This window comes from Triticum aestivum, chromosome 3B, assembly GCF_018294505.1.
Source record: "Triticum aestivum cultivar Chinese Spring chromosome 3B, IWGSC CS RefSeq v2.1, whole genome shotgun sequence".
In the NCBI taxonomy this organism is placed as follows: Eukaryota; Viridiplantae; Streptophyta; class Magnoliopsida; order Poales; family Poaceae; genus Triticum; species Triticum aestivum.
In genome coordinates, this window is record NC_057801.1 from 189437457 (window position 1) to 189460100 (window position 22644).

General features: G+C 44.3%; 1 protein-coding gene and 1 pseudogene across 1 annotated transcript; both read left to right on the plus strand.

Annotated features, from left to right (window-relative positions):
- LOC123067447 (uncharacterized) overlaps positions 1-9407 on the plus strand; it is an 86055-nt pseudogene extending 76648 nt beyond the window's left edge.
- An 11210-nt stretch (positions 9408-20617) lies between these two features.
- LOC123067448 (cis-zeatin O-glucosyltransferase 2-like) lies at positions 20618-21997 on the plus strand. Its single transcript, XM_044490236.1, has one exon. The coding sequence runs from the start codon at positions 20618-20620 to the stop codon at positions 21995-21997; it is 1380 nt and encodes a 459-aa protein (XP_044346171.1).
- Positions 21998-22644: the final 647 nt, after the last annotated feature.

Sequence of the window (22644 nt, forward strand, 5' to 3'; positions counted from 1 at the left end):
GCATCGAAGTCATACAAAAATTCGGCATGACCTTCCCTAAAAATAGGACATATATAGATCTAGAGTTTGCCCGGAGTTTGCCGAAACGGAAATAAATCGACATTTCGACAAAACATAGGCAACTCAAAAGCACAATTCAGCGTCAACTCATGCCATACACACAATTTCCATCATATCTCCCAATTATCATATCACACACATACACATATTTCCATTTTGCAAAAGCATGAAATTTTAATCACCTCTATATATCTTGAGATCGAGCACACGGTGGAGATGATGATGTAGGGAGATCAAAAGTGCACAAAGCTCTTCTTGACAAGGATAGATCTAGTTAGGGGGAAAATAGACCACTTAACTAAATGCTACATCTACCTAGCTAGCTAATTTGGGAGGAGACAACTTCAACTAGTGGAGGGGGAAGGAAAAATAGAAATGAGATGCATTAATGGAGGTGGTGTAGTTAGCTAGGAGTAATGAAGAGAGAGAAAGGTAGGTAGAAGAGGGAGAGTAATGGGGGGAGAAGTATTGAGGAAGAAGAAGAGCGAGAGAGAGGATGTGGGAGGTAGGAGAAAGGGGAGAGAGGAGATGGGGGAGGGGAGGACTGGGGGAAAAGATGGTGGTGTGCTACGTCTTATTAGTAGCGCGAGAGGGAAAACGCGCTACTCGTAAGAGCATAGCAGTAGCGTGATTTTCACACACGCGCTACTGCTAAGCGGGGCCAACCATGTGGCCAATTTCAAAATTAGCAGCAGCGACCGGAGTAAAAAGCGCGCTACTACTATTGCATTAGCAGTAGCGCGTGTCGTGACACAGCGCTGCTACTAAACTTAGGTTGGTGGGTACTGTCGGTCAATTTTTGTAGCAGTGCGGTTTAGCCAGCACACGCTACTGATAAATTTGTATCCGTAGCGAGTGTATTGTACCCGTGCTACTGCTAATTAGCAGTAGTGCTTCTTTTTGTGCGACGTTGCTGCTAAGATTCTGTGTATAAGATTTTCCCTAGTAGTGCGTTTACACCCCGGTCATATTTCCGTAGTGCTTAGGCGAAGCTTTGCAGAGATCACTTCACCACCACTGTCATCACGTCGTTGTGCTGACATAACTCATCTACTACCTTGACGTCTTGCTGGATCAAGAAGGCGAGGGACGTCACTAAGCTGAACGTGTGCAGAACGCGGAGGTGCCGTGCGTCCGGTACTTGATCGGTTGAAGCGCGAAGAAGTTTGACTACATCAACCGTGTTGTGAAACGCTTCCGCTTACGGTTTACAAGGGTACGTAGAAAACACTCTCCCCCTCAAAGTTATGCATCTACATGGATAGATCGTTGTGTGTGCTTAGAAAGTTTTTGTTTTCCATGCAACGATTCCCAACATTCAATACATGGCATTTTTTAACATTATTTTGCCATGGCAATTTCTACATGATTTGTTCTAACTTCAAGTGTGTATCCCACAAAAAGATGCCATTTCAAGTGTTTCATAAAGTATCATGGTGTTTTTACAAAAAAAATGGTTTTCCGTCACATGGTATTTTTTTGTAAAGTATCATGTTGCAATGGAATCTAAACTATCTACTCCCATGTGTCTAAATCCTGTTTTTTTGTTGCCATGGCAAAACAATAATCTTGCCACTAGTAGTTTCATGATTTTTGTGATGCAAACTTGCGTGGCAAACTGTATATATCTCTTTTCCTATGGGATAATAGTATGAACGTTTTAGATACGTTTGCACGGCAATTTTTTTTATAATTGTTTATAATTGTTTACATGGCAATTTGTTTTCTTGTAGAAATAATGTAGGTGACAAACATCATATAAATGTTGGCTCATGCTATTTTTTCATAGAATTCAGAAAATGAAAAAATTCTATGGAATTTTAAAAAAAATCTTGTGTGAAATGGACTAATAATTTCTAAAAAAAAATTGTATGTAGGAAGAACATTGGAAACCCATGGCATTTATGAATTGTATGTAGGAAGAAGAAAAGGCAAATATCATAAAAGATAGAAAGTGTTTGAAAACCTTTGGCAATTTTTGTAATTTTCCATGATATTTTTGTACCAATAACATGGAAAAATTCATACCTTTTGTGTACTCCAAAAAAAAAAAAGAAAACCTTTCTATTATTTTTTTTGTAATTTGCCATGTCATTTTTTGTAACAAGAACATGGCAACATTCATAATGTTGCGTGTACACAAAAATGCATTGTTTCATATGTACCACCTTGTTTGTTAGCATGACAAGTCTTATATAAACCCCGCTATGTTCATATGGCAAGCTCATAAAAGTTTGCTATTAAGATCTATATCTATATAATGGAAATTTTTATTCCGAAGAACATGACATTCTTATTTTGAAGAGTGTGCCATTTTTATTATTAAGATCATGTCAATTTTATCATTAAGTCCATGCCATTTTATTTTATTAATAGCATGCCAATTTTTAATCTATTGCATGGTAAATTATTTCTTAATGGCATCTCGTTTTTCTATTTTTTTTAATCATGTAAAGTTCTCTGTGTGATATCTTGTTTTCAACAAAGAAAATATAAGGCACAATAATTTTATTATTTGTATCATGGCATTTTATTTTTTTAATGGCATGGCTTTTATATTATCCCGATCATTGCAATTTCTTTTTGTTTTTCAAACATATCCATTTTGAATCATCCTTGATCATGACAATTTCCTTTTATACATTTGTTCAAATTTACCATGTATCATTTTATATGATGGCATTTTTAGTTAAAATACTATTTTTTCACACTTCAACTAGTAGTTTTTGCTATATACATTTTATTGTGTTTAGCATGTCAAATTCTTTTTTATTTTCTTTTTGTAAAAAAAATTCTGGTATACTCAATTTCTAACATGACAGCATTTTGATTTATACATGATGGCATTTTTCTATGTTGTTTTAACTTGTTAAATAAAGTCCAATATATAAGTTTTTTATGGTTCAGCAGCATCACAGGAAAATGGTATTTTCTTTGGCAGAATGGGAGGCTCAGGTACATATAGAGGAGGGGTTCGCTGGGAGGGACTCCCTTTGGCAAATGTTTTCATTCGCTGGAACCAAACATTCCCCAAGAATATTTCGCTCGTAAACACTCAGGGGAATGTTCCCCAGTTATTCGGGTTCATAAAGTTTTTCCCGTCATTGTAAACACCAATAACTTTCTAGGACGCGTCTAGTGGGCGGCCTGCTGCCCACTAGTGCGATCTAGCGGCCGGCCAAAAACGGTAAGCCCTGTCCCCCCCCCCCCCCCCGTGGTACAGAAAAGGAAGGGGACAGGCTGCCACCAAACCCGATTGAGCGGCCAGCCCGATAGGCCTCGCATCCCATGCTCCCACGCCTCCAACGCCCGCTCGTCCCCACGCCCCAGCGTATGTACGCAGCGTCCCCACACGTACCTACCCAATGCCTCCCACGCCCCATGCTACCTTATTCTTGTTTCTTGACCTGCACGAAAGAAAGGGATCCAAAGCTCCTTCTTCCTCCTCCTGTATAGCCGCCATTGGAGCAGAAAGATAGATGAATCTGCTTCAGCAAATTGATCTAAAAGGCAGGGTGATCATACCCATACCAGGCAACAAACATCAGGCAAGTACTTTCTCTCTACCCCTCTTCAGTTCTCCCCTTTCTTGTACTGCATCTATAAAAACACCCTCCTCCATGGATCCATCATCAAATCCATGGAGAATCTACTTCAAAAAAAGAGTAGATCTGAAACATCACCCTATGAGTGCATCTGCACACTAACTTAGGGTTCCCAGATCGAAACTGAATGTGCTTTTCTAAAAATGCATGCCAAGCAAGTTTCCCCTGCCCCCTTTTATGTGTTCAACAAGTCAACTAAGACATATTTTCTGGCCAACTAATACATGATTCTAGCCAACTGAACAAGCATGCTTGCCAACTGGATATATGCATCCTGGCCAACTGAAACGTCTATTCTAGCCAGCTAAACACATTGTCTGTGCAACGGAACATGCATGTTGGCCAACTGATATATGCATCCTGGCCAACTAAAACGTCTATTCTAGCCAGCTAAACACATTGACTGTGCAACAAAAACATGCATCCTGGCCAAGCTAATATATGCATCCTGGCCAACTGAAATGTCTATTCTAGCCAGCTAAATACATTGGCTATGCAACAGAACATGCATCCTGGCCAAAATGATATATGGATCCATGAAAATTCAAACATCTATTTTAGCCAACTAAACACATTGGTTGTGCAACTGAACATGCATGCTAGCCAACTGATGTATGCATCCTAGGAAATTGAAACATCTATTCTATTCAACTGAATACATGGACTATGCAACTGAACATGCATGCTGGCCAACTGATATATGCATCCTGGGAAATTGAAAACATCTATTCTAGCAAAATTGAACACATTGTCTGTCCAACTAAACTTTCATGCTGGCCAACTGATATATGCATCCTGGCCAACTCAAAGATCTATTCTAGCCAAAACCAAAAAACTGCAGTACAGCAACTTCTACAGCAATATGTGCAACAGATAAATAAACAAAGGTTATTGAAGCCATAAAACCACATTAAAGTAGTCACGCATATATGCTTGTCCCACACATATATTCTGGTAGCACACCTATTGCAAAGTTATAGGGTAAAAATATGTTCAAATATACTGGAAGTAGAAATAGAAACGGCGACTAAAAACATATATCTATAGTCTGTCATCAAATTCTTCTTTCATCTTTCACCTGGATTTTGCATCTGCAAAAGTAGCATCAAATTGTGTCCCAATTATGTGCAGAAAAATCTGAATAAGCTCCTTGCCAACGGAAACCCTACGGATCATTGCAACAAAAGCAGAGGAAAAAGTTAGAAAACTTTGTAGTAAAAATAAGTCAAGTTCTTACCAACTATTTACTGCAAACTGTGCAACTAACATAACAACTCTATGCAGAAAAAAATGCATGCATGTTATAATAAAAGATTCTGCTATAGACATGTTGCTTTTGGAACTAAGATTGTCATAAAATGGTGTGCAACCGCCTATTTACTAAGTTTTTAGGTTGTTTGAAACACTCTTTTCTATGATTAACAACTGATGACATCACTTTCTTCTTTTTTATATGTGCAGTGAGTGTGTGGCAGCATCCAAAAAAGGAAAAAAATGATTGATCTCAATGAGTTGCCTCCTGATCTCAATGAGCTTCCTCATGATATGGATCAGCAGCAACCCAGCATACCACAATGAAATTGGACAGAAAATGGGCAATCTGTTTACTACACGCAGGCAAGTCGTGGTGGAAACCCTATGGGCCATGACAATGTGGCAGGCCAGCCATCAAGCCGTGGTGCCCTCGTAGTGGTGTCTTTGCAGTCAGAGAGCCATACTCTAGATGACACAGGAACCGAGGCAAATATTCCTGGTCCAACCAGGACTGAGTTAGGAGCTGGGGCTGTTGATGGAGCTGTGCAAGAAGAAGAAGGAGAGGATGAGGCTGGTTCTCAACCTATGGAACCCTATGTTGGCATGAGGTTTGACAGCCTTCAAATTGCTAATGATCACTACAACAGCTACGCACTACGGATGGGTTTCTCTATCAAGATGAACACATCTAGACGGACACCCTGCACCAATGAATTGATAAAACAATACTTTTGCTGCAACAAGTTCAAGAAGCCCAAAGCTGATGATGGAGGAGCTGAGGCTCCTCCTATCCTGGACCCTATTCCAGATCCAAAATCTGTTGACAGTGACGAGGAGATGGAAGAAGAACCTCCAATATTTGTTGAAGAGGATGCTGGTACTAGTAAGAAGAAGAAGAAGCGCAAACGTGGGACAATAAAGCAGACTCAGTGCAAAGCGAAAATGTTGGTGAAGCTGATAAATGGGCGATGAGAGGTGACGCACTTTGTTCGTGACCACAATCATCCGCTCGTGAACAAACCTTCAATGTCCAAATACTTGAGATCCCACCAAGGCATCTCACCTGATGAAAAGGAGTTTCTGCGCATCTTGTATAACCGCAACTTGACTACAGGTGTGTTGTTTTTCTATATCCCTTAAAGAATTAAGTTTTCCTCTAGGCAGTCCAGTGTGCAACTGTTATGGTACTACTGTGCAACTGAAATGACTTAACTATGCAACTGGTGTCCAACTTCCCATGTTGTTTTGTATACAACTTTTGGTGCTTGTTGTGCAACTAGATTGTCTTTACTGTGCAACTACACAATGTCCTATATGCAAAAAGTGCAAAAGTGTTTTTAAAAAGGTGCAGCTAGGTGTCCATTTCCTGCGATTATCTTCTGTGCCAACACATGTCCTATTACTGTGCAGCTGGATGTGCACATTTGTGCACATGATCCATCCTTTAAAGAATTAAGTTTTCCTCTAGGCAGTCCAGTGTGCAACTGTTATGGTACTACTGTGCAACTAAAATGACTTAACTGTGCAACTGGTGTCCAACTTCCCATGTTGTTTTGCATATCACTTTTGGTGCTTGTTGTGCAACTAGATTGTCTTTACTGTGCAACTACACAATGTCATGTATGCAAAAAGTGCAAAATTGTTTTTAAAAAGGTGTAGCTAGGTGTCCATTTCCTGCGATTATCTTCTGTGCCAACACATGTCCTATTACTGTGCAGCTGGGTGTGCACATTCGTGCAACTAAAAAAAGGATATAATGTTTGTTTTTGTATTATGCAGGACGTATGATGCATATAATGGCAGAGTTCTATGGATCTGAGATGATGGTGCCATTCGGACCAAAGGCAATAACAAATTTTTGTACAAGTTTCCGTAGAGATGACACAAAGGAGGGTGATCTGATTGAGACAATTGCGCACTTCAAGGATATACAAAAAACCGATCCAGACTTCTTCTATAAGGTGAAATATGATGAAGAGGACAGAGTTGTCAACATATTTTGAGTGGATGGCTTACCTTGAAAAGCTTATGCGGAGGCGTACCACGATTGCATATCATTTGACACCACCTACATGACCAACATGTACAATATGCCGTCCGCGCCCTTCATAGGAATAAACCGACATGGCCAATCTTTCATGCTGGGTTGCGCGTTTGTGAGGCAGAAGTTGGCATCGAGCGTTGATTGGGTCTTTGGAGCATTCCTAGAGGCTATGGATGGCAAACCTCCTGACAACTTCATCACCGATCAGGATGGTGCAACGAGGCAGTCAATACAGAGCATCTTTCCAACCACCGTGCACCACTGTTGTTGATGGCACATCATGAAAAAGGTTCAGGAAAAAGTTGGTTGGCTGCTATGCCGGAATCCAGGACTCTCTGATGATTTCAACAAGTGTGTTGACTTCAGCTTCATTATAGACGAGTTTGAGCAGAATTGGGCTGGTTTAATGGTGAAGTACGAGGATATGATGCACATGCACTTTGAGAAGTTGTACGAATATAGGTCAACTTGGGTGCCGTGCTACTTCAAACACAGGTACTTCCCATTCCTACAGTCTACACAGCGTAGTGAGGGGTTCAACGCTGTCCTGAAAAGATATGTGAACCCACACAACTCAATGCTGAACTTCGTCAAGCAATATGAAAAAATCCAGAACCACATCCTTGCCAAGGAAGGCTACAATGATTACAGGACAGAACACCTTGATATTGAGCCGTGGTCCAACTTCCCAATAGAGAAGCAAGCTTACAAAACCTACACTAGGGACCTTTACCGCAAGTTCAGAGAAGAGTTTGAGCTGATTGGACGCTATAATGCATTCCAAGTTGGTGCTGATATATTTGAGCTCAGACCGAACCAGGAATTTGTTGCCAAATATGGTTCTCGAAACTACTTGGTGCAGGCAAGGGTGGAGGAGGGTTCCTATTTGTGTGAGTGCTGTAAAATGGACAAGGACGGCATCCTCTGTTGCCACATCCTCAAGGTGTTCACACATATTGGAGTTGATGTCATACCGGAAAGGTACCTGCTAAGACGGTGGACACCTACTGCTGTACCTAGTGCGCCAGGGACTGGTTATGAGCAACCAGATAAAATGCCTCCTCAATCAAACAAGCAGATAAGGAAGAGGAACATGATATAAGATTTTCGGAAACTAGCAAAGTTTGCGAGTGGTTCTGATCCAGCACAAGCTATTGTATACAAGCATATGCACACAGCACGTACCGAGATCAGCCACCTGAACAAGTCCAAGAAAAAGAAAAAACTGACTGCTGCCACGGGGCCATCAGATGATGGCAACCCTCGAGGACCTCCTCCACCTCCAGGCAGCAATCAGGGGGCTCATGATCCAGGTAATTACCTGCCCCAACTCCTGATCTAACTAGGTGTGTAACTTCAGTTGCACACATCATTGTGCCCAGTTGCACACATCATGGTGGATAGTTGCATAGAAGAGGCTGCCTAGTTGTGCATGCTCTGTTAGTTCAAGCATCAAGATAACACAACTAACTTGTTTTTCCTGTTCTAGATATCGGTGATGCCAACCCTCAAGGACCTCCTCCACCTCCTGGTTGTACACGGCATCCTCTGCCACCTCCTCCCCCGCGTGCTCCTCCCAATGGCCTTACATGCAGCACTCAGGGGGCTCATCATCCAGGTAAATTACCTGCCACAACTCCCCATCAAACTAGGTCTGTAACTCCAGTTGCACACATCATGGTGCTCAGTTGCATAGAAAACAGGCTACCTAGTTGTGCACGCTGTGTTAGTTCGAACATCAAAGATAACACGACTAACTTGTTTGTCTTGTTTTGGCTATAGGTTATGCCAACCCTCAAAGACCTCCTCCCCCGCCTGGCCCAACTAGCAGTGCCCTGCGTGCTACTACCAATGGACCTACAGGCAGGAGTCAGGGGGCTCATCACCCAGGTAAAATACCTTCCCCAACTCCCAACAAAACTAGGGTGTGTGACTTCAGTTGCACATATCATAGTGCCCAGTTGCACAGAACATGCTGCCTAGTTGCGTGCGATGTGTTAGTTTGACAATCAAGCTAAAAATCTAACTTGTTTTTCCTGTTCTGCCCACAGGCGATTACAATCCAAGTACCATGACGGGTCGTGCTACTGCAGGTGATTTTTTTAACTTAACTTGCACACAACAACCAGTTAGTTGCACAGCATGGGTTGTGTGGTTGTAGAGAACATCAGTGCTGGTTGCACAACAAAAAAATACCAAATTTTTTATATGATTATTACACAGGTGATCGTGATGGTCCTACTGCCCCGTTGGAGGCTGCATCCCCTGCACAAGCTTCTGATGATTTTGTTCCTAGGGATCCTCCAAGGTCTACTACAAAGGGTAGGGCAAAGAGTCGACGGTACAAATCGGCACTGGAGCTACACCCAAAGAATAAAAACAAATGCAGCCAGTGCCAATCTACAGATCACACTGCTGGTGTGTGTCCACTCAGGCTACTGTGATTCTGTTTCATCGTTTGTAACTTTGAGACAACAGAAGGAAAAGGATGATGTTTTTTAGCAATGTTGGGACCAAGTGGACACATTCAGCATCTATGATTTCTCTTCATCTAATTTATGCTCCTTGAATTAGTTCATGCACTGTGTAAAAAAGGTTGCTATTTGTGCCTTTGTTGGCAACTGGTTAAATATTTAGTTGTTGAACAATTGTATGTCCAGTGCTCCTAATGTATCAACAAAAGTGATGATATTGACTTGCAAACGGAATTACTACTAGTGTGCAACTACAAAATCTGGTTAAAAATTGTGCAAACCAGGAACTTCCTCCATAGAGCAGAGAAAGAAAAAGAGTACTGACCTAGTCCTTGTCGTATCTCAGCAATTTCCTCCATGGGGCGGTGTTGTGCGTGCTGGTGACCCAATCATATGCCAGCTTCTTCCTGATGTTGAGTACTTCCTTGGGTTCGTAGTTGGGCAGTTGGCTACCGTTCCACTCGGTGGCGTTAAGCAGTGCAAACAACCCACACTCATTACTGCGATGGGCAAGAAAAAGGAAATTTGTCACATAAAATTAAAACCAATAAAGATAATGCACTCTGTGCAACTGCTTATGTTCTACTGTGCAACTGTTTATGTTCTACTGTGCAACTGCTTATGTGCCATTGTGCAACTGCTTATGTGCCAGTGTACAACTACTTATGTGCCACTCTGCAACTGGCTAGATAATCCATTAGAAACTCATAAAAATGATAAACAGATTACATACTAGTACTGTGTCTTAAAAAACTAAAGATTGCACATGTAGAAAAATTTAAAAACTACAAAATGATGGTAAGAAATTGAGAAGAGAGCCATGCTTATTGTCTTACTTGCCGAGCTGCTTCGGCACGTCAATGTCAATAATCTAGAAGTGCTCGATGCTGAACTTTGGGTAATGCTTCCTCCATAGTCGGCGTACTGCCCCCGCAATGGTAGAGGCGGTGGTCATCAGCTCAATGTTGTCCAGCGTCCTGTTTGAGTCAAGAACTTCGAAGCGTCCGTCCCTCAAGTTGACATTGAAGACCCAATAATGCCTCCCTCCTTCCATATCGGTTACATCATCGCACTCGAGCACTGGCAGTATGACCTGCAAGCATGAACGATTTCAGACACAGATACAGGCTGTAGCTAAGAAAAAACAGTAAAAGACTTGGTCAAGTTAAAAATAGGTTGCAAGAAGTATGTGCCGACTAACAGATGTGTCATGTGCAACTGAACATGCTGTGGGTGCCAACTAAAAAGAGATGGATCATGTTGGCCCAACACTCACCAACTCTTTCTTGTCGACACGGTTCTTGTAATCAAACTTCTTGTTTATCTCATTCACGTTGTGGATCCCTTGCTGTAAATTCATCTGCAAAGATTATAAAGCATGGCTCAAACTCCTTAGTAGATGAAAGGCGTCCCTCAATTGGTCAACAAAAAAAGTGCTACAGAACAAAGATGAGGGTAAAGAAGGTTTTGGAAAAACTTACAGAAAACCTCAGTGGCATAACAACCTTCTTTGACCCTTCTGGTAAGTTATCCATGATGTGTAAGATTCCAGTGTCAATAACAATTTTTGAGAGCCATTGAACCGGCTTCATCGAATCAACTAACTCCTTTAAAGAAATGTAGAAAGCACCATACCTGATTATCTCAGGGCTGAATTTTTTTTGAAAGCAATAAAAAGACAAGTTAGCTCGAAGCGTCACAATAGCAAAAAAAATGTGCATGAAATTGAAAACAGAACAGTGTGCAACTAAAAGCCCTGTTTTGCGCAACATGCTATGCTTTCTGTGCAACTAAGTGGCTGGTCCTATGCAATTGAAAAAGATATGTATGTAGGCTGTGGGGAGTTAGTTTACCTAGTAGCTTCATCATTTGCTCCTTCGTGATGCCTGACCCAATACAAGAGGGCAGCGTAAAGCTTGTCCACTGCCTCATTGGAGCTGAAAGTCTTCTTGTTGTTGTAGTCAATGAATGGAGACCTTTGAGATGCTGCGGGCCTTATTACCCTCCTCTGTCTTCGTGCAATAGGTGGTCCTGAAGAACTTCTCGTGCCAGCATCTGGTTCTGCGCATGTCGGGGTGTGGCAATTCTCTGGTGATCCAACATCTAGCTCTTGAGCTATTGCCTTGCCAGCATCAGCAGCAGCGCATCCTTCATTCACAGCTGCTGGGTCCAACTCACACTCATCAATACGAATCACACTGGCTTCCGCTGTTTCTGCTGCTGGAGCAGGTGCTGAAGCATGACCATCTATGCCGAGGTCAAAAGATGGTGCATCGCAGACCCCGTCACCATGATAAGACTTTGATCTTCGTATGGGTTCAAGGACCAGGGCATCTCCTTGCGGCACAAATACGGGTGCATCTTTCACTGACTTGGTTCGCAATAGTGTTGTAGTTGGCGGCCTTGGAGGCTTGCACCTACTTATAATGTTGAACACCTCCTCTTGTGTTAGTGGTTGCTGAAAGTCAGCTCTCGGTGATGCAGGCTTGCTTGGCTGCTATGTGCTGGCTCTTGGGGATGGCAATTTGGTAGTAGGATAATCTCCTTTTGTGTTTGGCATTGAAGCATCTCTATGAATAGGCACCTTGGGGCTTGTAGTTGCAGTGGTGCCTTCCTGAGCAGTTGTGGTGGTTTTGACTGTGACCACGCTGCTAGCTGACACATCAGTTGGCACACTGGTATCTGTAGCTGGCATCTTTCCAGTCTAAGTTGGCAGCAACCTAGCAGAACTTGGCACCCCTGCATCAATGGCTGCGGCTCGTAGTTCTCTCTTGTCTCTGAACTCCAAACCTTTTGTGGCTTGTTCCCCCTTTGTGCCCCTGGCATACTTGACAATCTTTTGCTGCTTAGGTGGTTTTGGTGGGACTGTTGAAAGGGGAGTCTTCCCCTTGATCTGTTGAACTCTTATGATGGTGGTTGGCTCTCTGCTTACTACAGTTAGCGTATCAGTTTGAAGCATAGCTTCCTTGACCATATTTACTTCAGCATCTGCACTCACCATCTTCTCCTTGGTTTGAGGCAACTACAGATTCTTCTTCATTGAAACTGCTTTACGCTTCTGGACCACATGAGGGTTTGCCATGGATGCTTCCTTACTCTTGCCGGAGCTTAGGTCTGGTAGCTGCTTCAAATATTCCTTGTATTTTTCCTTTGAATGAACCTAGTCAAGACCCTTTCCTGCTTCCTCCATGTCAACTTGATTCTTTTCAGCAACACTTGATAAGAACAGGCTCTTATCAGTGGCAAAGTTTACCTTCTCACACATATCTTGGTCGCTAAAATCTGGCACAGGAAAGGTGGTTGCCAAAGCTGGCTTCAAGTTGCAGAGTTTGAACATATCAATGCTGCCATGAGACTCTGCTTCGTCATTTTTCTTTGACTTCGGCAAATCCTTGTCTTTCCAGCAAGTTTTGTCGATTAACATCTGTAGTGTGCTCCTGCTACTCAATGAATTGTTGCTGCTGGCTGGGGTGGCAGAAGTGCTAGTCCTCCTGGATGTGTTGCCGCCTGTACCACCAGAACTAGGGGCATTGTCATCATCATCATCATCATCGCTGCTGTCGCTGCCTCCATTGGATCCCCCAACATCATCACCATAACCATCCTCGTCTTCTTCATTGGCGTCTTCTTCCCTCTCACTGCCATCAACAGCTGCGCCTTTGTCTTCTCCCCTCTCACTGCCATCAACTGTTGCACCTTTGTCCCTGTCCCCCTCTTCGGCCTCACCTTCTTCTTTCTCCTCCTCTGCCTCACTATCTTCTTCCTCCTCCTCCTCCTCCTCTCCTTTGTCCTCTTCTTGTTTGTCCTCCTCCTCCTCCTCTTCCTCCTCCTCCTCCTTTGCATCTTCTTCACTGTCATCCTCATCCTTGTCCTCCTCTGATTCATCCGCGTCTGTGTCCCCATCATCGTCAACATCTATCGCCGCTTCCATTTCCTCATCTTCTTCTGACTCATCATCAACAAACTCTTCTTCTTCTTGTATAGTTGACCCCCGTCTCTTTCTGCTTGGAGCATGGCGTGACGCCCCGGTTTGCATTGATGGTTGCTGTACGTAAGGATCAATATCCGGTTCCTCGTCATCGATCTTGGTAACTGCTTCAATGAAGGTGCCAACCTATTCAGTTACAGCCTTGCACAGGTCATTGACCACTTTCGCAATATTTGCCTTTTTCTACATCAACACAAAAAAAAGATTCAGTTAGAAAAAAATTAAAAAGTACAATGTCTGTAACTGACCATGATGTGATAAGAAAAAACCGACTAATACACACTTTCTAGCCAACTAAAAACATGATTCTAGCAAACTACACATGCACTGTGGCACAAACTAAAAACATGCATTCTGCCAAGTTGATGTCAATGGTTGTAAATGAATACTTTGAATGTCCAAAAGAACATGTGCAACTATAGAAGCTTATATGTGCATACATCACAGCCAACTGAATCCTGTATTCTCGCAACTACAAAAGTTATACATGTCCAACTGAACATACATCCCAGCCGAAAAGAAAATGTTGGTAAGTGGTACAAATTTCTGTATGCAAAACACTAACCTGTGGATTGTAGGTTATTGGTAACTTGGATGCCATGAATGCTTCAGCTTCCAAAATTCCATCAAACAGTGGTGTCTGCTCCGTGCCTCTATACTCCTCTTTAAGCTGATATAAAAAAGGAGAAAAGTAAAATAACAAGGTTATCAAAACAGATTTGTGTGTTGAACGAAACCAAACATTATAACATGTGCAACTACAACAAGATACTGGGGTAGACAATTCGATTATACATATATGCAACTGAACAAAGAAACAAAAACTGTGCAATCCACATGGAACCTAAAAAAGTTTCTACCAACTGATGCCACACATCTGTGCAACAAGATTAGTAAAACTGTGCAACTTAAAAAAGATGGTGTGCCAATTTAAAATGAACATGTATGCAGATGCCAAACTTAAAGCTACAAGCTGTGCAACTACATGCGTTGTGCCAACTGATGACAGTTTTTTGTGCAATTTCCAAAAAAAGTGACCAGACATCAAAAGAACATAAAAAGAAGAAACTGTTGGAAAAAACAAAGAGAACTCACTTGTAATTTGCCGAACACACCAGGAGAGATGGTATCCTTCTTGATCACCTTGGCAATTAGAGCACTATCACATGCATTCGATCATATCGCGCAGTTGCTTACTGGGATGCCATGGACAAGCGCATCAAGGTATAGTATCTTCACCAAACCCACCAAAAGAAAAGCCAAGTTCAGTTAATATTATGAGTATTTAAGCAAACTATAACTGCACAAAAAGAACAAGAACAGATGGAAGTGGTCGTTTTCACTAACCATCAAGTGATACAAGCAGCAGCAGACAATTTGCTTCTCCTGGTCCATGTTCCAGAAAGTTTCATTAATGTGTTCTGCTACGAAGAGGCAGATGTTTGTGTTCTTGATCATTTCATGATCTAGCACAAGTCCGTAGCACTTTGGGCTGAGCTTCAAGGCCGTGGTTGGTGCTAGAAAAGTGCTAAAGGAAACCGCAAGCCAGGCCATAATGAATGTGTCATTCGTTCTTCCATCCATATCCTCAATCATCTTGAGCCATGTAGCGATCTGGGGATGAGAATTTCCAGGTATGTTGAAGGCCTGTCTGAATCTCCAAGTGGCATCCTTGTCAACTAAATATCTGACTTTTTGACCCCTGTTTGGGAGATCAAATACCCTCTGAACACTGTCAGCATCGACACGGATCCTTCCCCTTCCTAGGAAAACCATTTCAGAGGTCTGTGGCTGGTAGGACTGCACCAGGAACTTAGTGAGGTCCGCTGGAAGTGTGTCTGATAAGTTCAATAGCCCCCGAACAACCTCGAAACTAGTTATGACTTCTGTGGTGGGGTTAGAGAGGCATTGAAATTTGGAAACCGCACTGGTGATGCCCTTATCCTGCCCGCTTGTGATGGTCGCTCCACAACTTCCCCTGCAACCACCTCAACTCCTTCACGGCTGGCCTGCTGATGAGAATATAAAAACATTAAAAACAAGAGAAAAAGCAAGAATGAAAAAAATTCTAGCAATCATCATTTGGATCAGTATTGGGAAAAGCTATATATTCATAAAATGGATCATGCCAACTAATATGATGTATTTGTGCAACTAATAAAGATCATGAGGACAACTGAAGACTGCCAGTGTGCAACCTTCAAAAAAAACTAAGAAAATATACGATATGTGGCAACTACAAAAAGTTCTAGCGTATGTGCAACAATAAGAAATGATATTGCAACAAGATAACGACAACTAAAAAAAGGTTTGCAAGGAACTGTTCAATAGCTCATAAACAGAAAAAAAACACATACCTCAGCATCTGGTGCGGAAGATGCGATAGCTCCTCCAGCAACTGCTGCCTGCACAAAAAAATGACCAGTGATGTCAACTATAAAGAAGCCAACTTGTCAACTACAAGATGCCAACTAATGTCAATTGTATTTAGATCAAGATGACTAGAGATGTCAACTACAAGGTTGTTATTGACAAACTAAAAACAAAAGGACACAAAAATAGTGGTGAGTACTGCTGCATAACTTCATCAGCGTCTAAAAAGCGAGAAACACTTATAATCGCGAATTTACTTACCCTAGAAGATGACTCAACTCCCTTTCCAAGTGTTGCACGTCTAGTCCGCTTTACAACACGGAACTGATCAGCATCCTAAGAAAAAAAATTAAAAAACATGAGCATGAAAAAAAATAAAAAAAATTATATGACCCAAACAAAACCGAAAATGGGCTTGTGTCATCAGCATGCCACTTACCTCAACATCCTCTCCCTGCTCAACACTCCGCGCAGGTCGTGGCTGGCGATTAGCAGGACGCTTCGACTTCCAGCGAAGCGACTAACTTCCAGAATGCTGATTAAGCAACCCAAAAAGAAAACATAAAAATGGGACATTAGCATACGTGCATAAGTTGGAACCAGCTCAAAAACATAGAAAAAGTGAAAAAAAATACATCTTCTTCATTGCCATCCACATCTCCTCCTATTATAACCATTTTTGCCCTGCGGGAGGAAATACAACAAAAGAAAACATAGTTAGAAGATGCGGAAACAAACTAGAAAAATCATAGAAGGTTTGCTTTGATCTGCAGACATCTACACATAAGCAGGACACAAAATGCAAAAAACCAAAAAACATGTGGACAACCAACTACTACAATGATGTAGCCAACTGGGCAGTGAACCTTGTGCAAACTGGACAGCATATAAGCCAACTAACTATTTTATGCCTAGCTATTACTTGCCAACTGTGACAAGTAATAACTAGGCAGAAAATAGTTAACTAAAGGCAACAAGCTCAGTAAGATAACTTGTGCCAACTAAGTATAGCAACTAGCACAAAGTGTATAACATATGAACAGCCAACTAGTGAAAGTGATGCAGCCAACTGAGCAGGCAACTTGTGCAACTGAACATCGTATAGACAACCAACTAGTACAGACAGTGAGCCAACTGACCAAAACAACTGCTGCAACTGCAGAGCATATGGACAGCCAAGTACTATATGGACGCAGCCAACTGAGCAGAATTTTGTGCAACTAACCACTTTAATTACTGAACACCAACCAACTACAAAATCAGGGAAAATCAGCCAATGCACTGCACACAACATTGTGCGCATCTAATACAACTTGCAGAATGACTAAGAATCATGAACAGATCTCAAACCTCTGCAAAAATTGAGCGGAACATGAACTAAAGAGCCAAATCGCCCTAAAATCGCAACGGGCGTCGTGGGCATGCATCCCTTCTACCTAACGACTACCGTGTACCCTAGCCAACTACACGTTGACCCTGGCCAGCCACCCCCGTGCCGTCAAGGAAGTACTAATTTGCACAAGTGATTATATCTATTTGCACACAGTAGAATAAAAAAACACGTGGACCACCAAATCCACAACAAGGCTGGCAGATTGGGTACACTATATTGCAAAAAATGGCAAGCCTTGGTGCTTTGCAAACAAGGGTTCCTAGTTGCACACAGCAGCGGGAAAACACATGAACCACCAGATCAATCACAAAGGATGGCAGCTTGGCTAGTTAATGTTGGGAAATTGGCAAGCATAGGTGCTGATTTGCACAAAAATGGTCCCTAATTGCACACAGTAGGGAAAAACACATGACCCATGAGAACCACCACAAGGCTGACACATTGGCTATATTGTCTCAAAAATTGTCTACTACTGCTCCTAATCTGCACGCAAGGGGAAACACAGTTGCACACCGAGGGGGGAAAACACTCATTAAAAACACCAGATCCACCGCGAGGCTAAAATCCACAGACGAACCTATGGCCAGGGCTAACCAATCATCCTCCCTGAACCACTCATCCCATATGTATATACACGAACTCTCCCCCTATTGCAACACAAAAACGACGGGATGAGCACGACCCTACCCCGTCCCTGCCAATCCGGCGGTTTCCCAAACGAAGTAGTCCGCGCGGGTGACCTCAACCTCGCCGGAAAATGACTTCGACCTACCTAACCCCAACCGTGACCTCGAGTTCGACCTCTACCTCGACCTCATCGGAAAACGGGCGACCTCACCGGGAAAAAGGGAGGGGTCGGGGACGAGTACCGGGGAACGCATGGTAGGAGCAGTACCTGTGCCGCTGCGGACGACGACCCTTGCGGCGCGCCCCGCCGTCGACCACAACCAGCGACGGATTTGGAGCCGCCTCCAAGCACCAACAGCGGCGATAGCAAGGGGAAAGAGGAGGAATGGGCGACGACAGGTGAGGGGTGGACGGGGTAATGGCACGAAATTCGAAACCGCCGCCCACTACACGCTGGGAACTGCCTAACATCACCCTATGACATGTGGGTCCACGGGGAGTATATTATAGCGTGGCGCGGCGCAAACGGACCAAGCAACCGGTCCACGCGCTGGTTTGAGCGGCGCGGCCCACTATCCGACCAGGGAACACCTGGAGCGTACGCATCGTCGATCGGGACGAGATCGAGCGGCTCTGAGCCGGCCGCTCGTTCCGTCTAAACTGTGCGCGGCCACTTTTTAGATTTTAGGAACTTTCTATGCATATCGACAGATATATAGGTCTGGTCGCCTATTTTCAAAGTAATATAATTCATCCCACTCGGCGTTCATTGTAGGGATAATTAGATTTATGCCCCTAGTTGTGTCTCACTCGTCTGTTTTACCCCTAATTCCCAAAAGTCATCAGTTCTGTCCAAGTCACTTTGCTCCTCTTATGCTTTTGCCCTTTGACCGTTTGACTGTCAGTTTGAAAACTTCATAACTAATTCATACTAAATCAGAAAAATGCAAATAAGATACCAAAATGTTCAGAAAAACATCACCTATATGTCAGTGTCATTTGCATTCATTAAAAAAGTGTTGGAAAGTGCACATCCGAGTTTTAGCTCTTTTGATACCACCATGAATAGTAAACTCTAAAAAAATTCAAAAAAACTCAAACAAAAATATGGTGGCAAAGTATGACAAATGTTCTAAGTGCTTGCCAAGTTTCATTAGGGAACGACATTCATGGAAGTCGTGGCAAAATAATAATCTATTTTGGAGTGTTGATTGTTTTTTTTGCCGCGGCACCCATGAATGTTATTCCCTGATGAAACTTGGCGGGCACTTAAAACATTTGTCATTCTTTGCCACCAATTTTTTTTGAATTTTTTTGAACTTTTTTAGATTTCACTATTCATGGTGGTAGCATAAGAGCTAAAACTCGGATGGGCACTTTCTAACACTTTTTCATGAATGCAAATGACACTGACATATAGGTGATGTTTTTCTGAACATTTTGATATCTTATTTGCATTTTTCTGATTTAGTATGAATTAGTTACGAAGTTTTCAAACTAACAGTCAAACGGTCAAAGGGCAAAAGCATAAGAGGAGCAAAGTGAGTTGGACAGAACCGGTGACTTTTGAGAATTAGGGGTAAAACAGACGAGTGGGACACAACTAGGGGCATAAATCTAATTATCCCTTCATTGTATCATTTGTCTGGACTGCATTTAGCCCAATAGAATGTACTCCCTCCATTCCAAAATATAGTGTGCCCATATTTTCTAAGGTCTAACTTTAACCACATGTCCACAACCAACGAGACCGACTGCGGTGGAAGAAAAAAATATATAATTGAAAACTTCTTTTGAATACGAATTTACTGGTATAACTTTTGCTCCGGCCGTAGTCGGTCTCGTTGGTTAAATTTATGGTCAAAGTTAAAACACGGGAATAGGGGAAGCACTATAGTTTGGAACGGAGGGAGTATAAATATATCGCTTCGACAAAGCGGTCAATATATTTCCTAATTAAACCACGTCTAACGTGTATCCATTAATTATTACTTTTTTGCGGATTAGTGTCCATTAATTTTATTCTGGTGCTTGAGCTATAGTCTAATCCCAAACTTTCTTCCCTCCTTTCCGGTTTATAAGGCTCAATTTAAAAATCTCACCATCCAAGGTAGATGGTGAGTGGTGGAATATTTTTTGTAGTTTACAAAAGCACCTAATTAATGCTCTTTTTTCTCAAAAAATTATGTTTACCAATGCATTAATTGAAATGCATGCATGCATAAAGTACATGCATTGGTCAATTTTCTCTCAATACTTGCATGCAATGATTTAATGCATCTGAACATGTAATGGGAAACAACCAAATTGAGCCTTATAAAATGAAAAAACTAAAATTTTGAGATAAGCCCTATAAACTGGAAAGGAGGGAGTACTCCGCAATAATGTGATCGTGTGTTATCATGTCGCAACACTTGAAAATTTCCCAATAATGTGATCATCAATGGGTTTGACTATGTACCTACAGGTACGGTAGCCCATTTTTCTAAGTGACAGGAGTATACTTAATCCCGCATGAAATTCATTAAAACTTTTTTTAAAGTATAGGCTAATAATGTGATCATCAATGAGTTTGACTAAGCATATGTATCATTGCGACAAGCCTGCAATCATTTCTCCCAATTAAACTGTGTCTAGGTATATCCATTACAAATTTGCATACAATTGTTGAGCTAGCCTGGCGCTGGAATCCACCCAGCAGCTTGTGTACGGGCATGTGCTACAAATAGAGCCGCGTGCCATCGCTGGTGCTACAAATACAGTATTTGACATCGAAATAGCACATCATCAGGAACCGGCATGTCGCAAGAGGGGGTGGTAATCGTGGCCGTGCCTCTCCCGGTGCAGGGGCACCTCAACCCAATGCTCAACTTGTCTCTGCTCCTCTCGTCACGTGGGCTGGACGTCCACTACGCAGCGCCCGCGCCGCACATCCTCCAGGCGCGTTCGCGCGTGCAGGGCTGGGACGCGGCCACTCTCACCTCGCTCCACTTCTGTGTCCTCGACATCCGGCGGGCCTACGGGACGGCACCGCCCGACCCCGACCACTGGCACGCGTTCCCATGCCACCTGCAGTCGGCCCTCGACGTGTTCTGTGACCACGCCGCGGCCCCGCTAAGGCGCCTCCTGGACGAGCTCGCTGCCTCGCGCCGTCGGGTCGTGGTCGTGCACGACATTACGGTGGGCTTCCCGGCAGCGGAGGCGTCGCGTCTCCCCAACGGCGAGTCGTACGCCCTTTGTTGCCTGGGGCAATCGTTCTGCACCGTGCTGAGGGACCCAAGGCACCCCCTGGTGAGCGCCCTCGGTCTGCCTCCGCCGCCCCCTGAGTCCATCTTCACCCAGGAGTTCATGGAGATGATGCAGCGGCAGCGCCGGCTCCGCGTATCCGGCGCTGGACTGCTTCTCAACTCGTTCAACGCCCTCGAGGGCCAGTTCATCGATACCTGCCGCAAGGGCCTGGCTCGTGCTGGCGGCAAGAAGGTCTTCTTAATCGGACCACTAAACCGGCTGCTAGGCAAAGCCCCAAACCTACGCCACGATTGCCTAGAGTGGCTCGACGCGCAACCGCCGGCGTCGGTGTTGTACGTGTCCTTTGGCACAATTTCTTCGCTGTCAAGCATCCAAATCCAGGAGCTGGCGACCGCGCTGCACCACAGCGAGCAGCGGTTCATCTGGGTGCTGCGCGACGCCGACCGCGCGGACGAAATGGGAGAGGCTGGCGAGAGCCGGCATGCCCATCTCCTGCACGCATTCAGGGATAAGATCCAAGGGAGAGGGGTGGTGATCACAGGGTGGGCACCGCAGTTGGAGATCCTGGCGCACGGCGCAACAGCTGCTTTCATGAGCCACTGCGGCTGGAACTCGATACTGGAAAGCCTAAGTCACGGGAAACCAATCCTCGGATGGCCGATGCACTCTGATCAGCCGTGGAACGCGCAGTACGTGTGCAACCATCTCCGGGAGGGCATCATCGTTCGGCCGTGGGAGAAGAACCGGGAGACGCTGCCCGCCACGGCCATCCAAGAGGTCATCAAGAGGGCAATGGGGTCCAACTCCGACCAAGGAATCGCTATGGGCAACACGGCCAAGGCGCTTGCCGAAGACGCACGTGCAGCCGTTTCCAAGGGCGGCTCGTCGTGGCAGGATATGCAGGAGTTCATTGTTCACGTCACAAGGTGAAGGGACCAGGGGAATCTCTACTCCTAATGGACGATTTGGAATAGTCGTCCGGTCAATTTTTGCTGGTTTTTTTTCGTCATACTCCCATCACCGGGTTTTTTTCGTCATCGTACATCGGTTTATTTTCGTCATCGTATCGAAAACACCTGTCAGATCCTTCACTCGCCCCCATCTCCTCCCTCACTCCTGGCGACGCCCCACCAGATCCTTCGCCGCCGCCCTTGCCCTCGCAGCCGCCGCCGATCCCCTCCCCCATCTCCCTCCCTCAAAAGCCGCCGCCCATCGCTGCCGCCCCCGCCACCTCTCGTCGCGGCCGCCCCCACCACCTAGGGTTGTGCTCTTCTCTGGCGTCGGCGCGTCGCCCTCGGCCCGATCTCCGGTCGCCGTCCTCCACCGCGTCGGCAGCGGCGCCGCGGCGTGGTGCCACCTCCTGCTCCTCCTCACCGCCCAACTGCTCGCGCTCGCCCTCCTCGCGTTCGCGCTCCAGTTGCGTGGCGGCGGCGTGGACGACGCCGGCTCCCCTCGCCTGGCCGTGTCGGCCCCGTCGAGGCTGCAGTCCCTCCAATCCTCCGCCGCCTCCTGCGTCGAGGTGCTCGCCGCCCCCGCCGTCCCCGCCTTCCCCTACCTCCGCGGCTGGTCCTTCCACT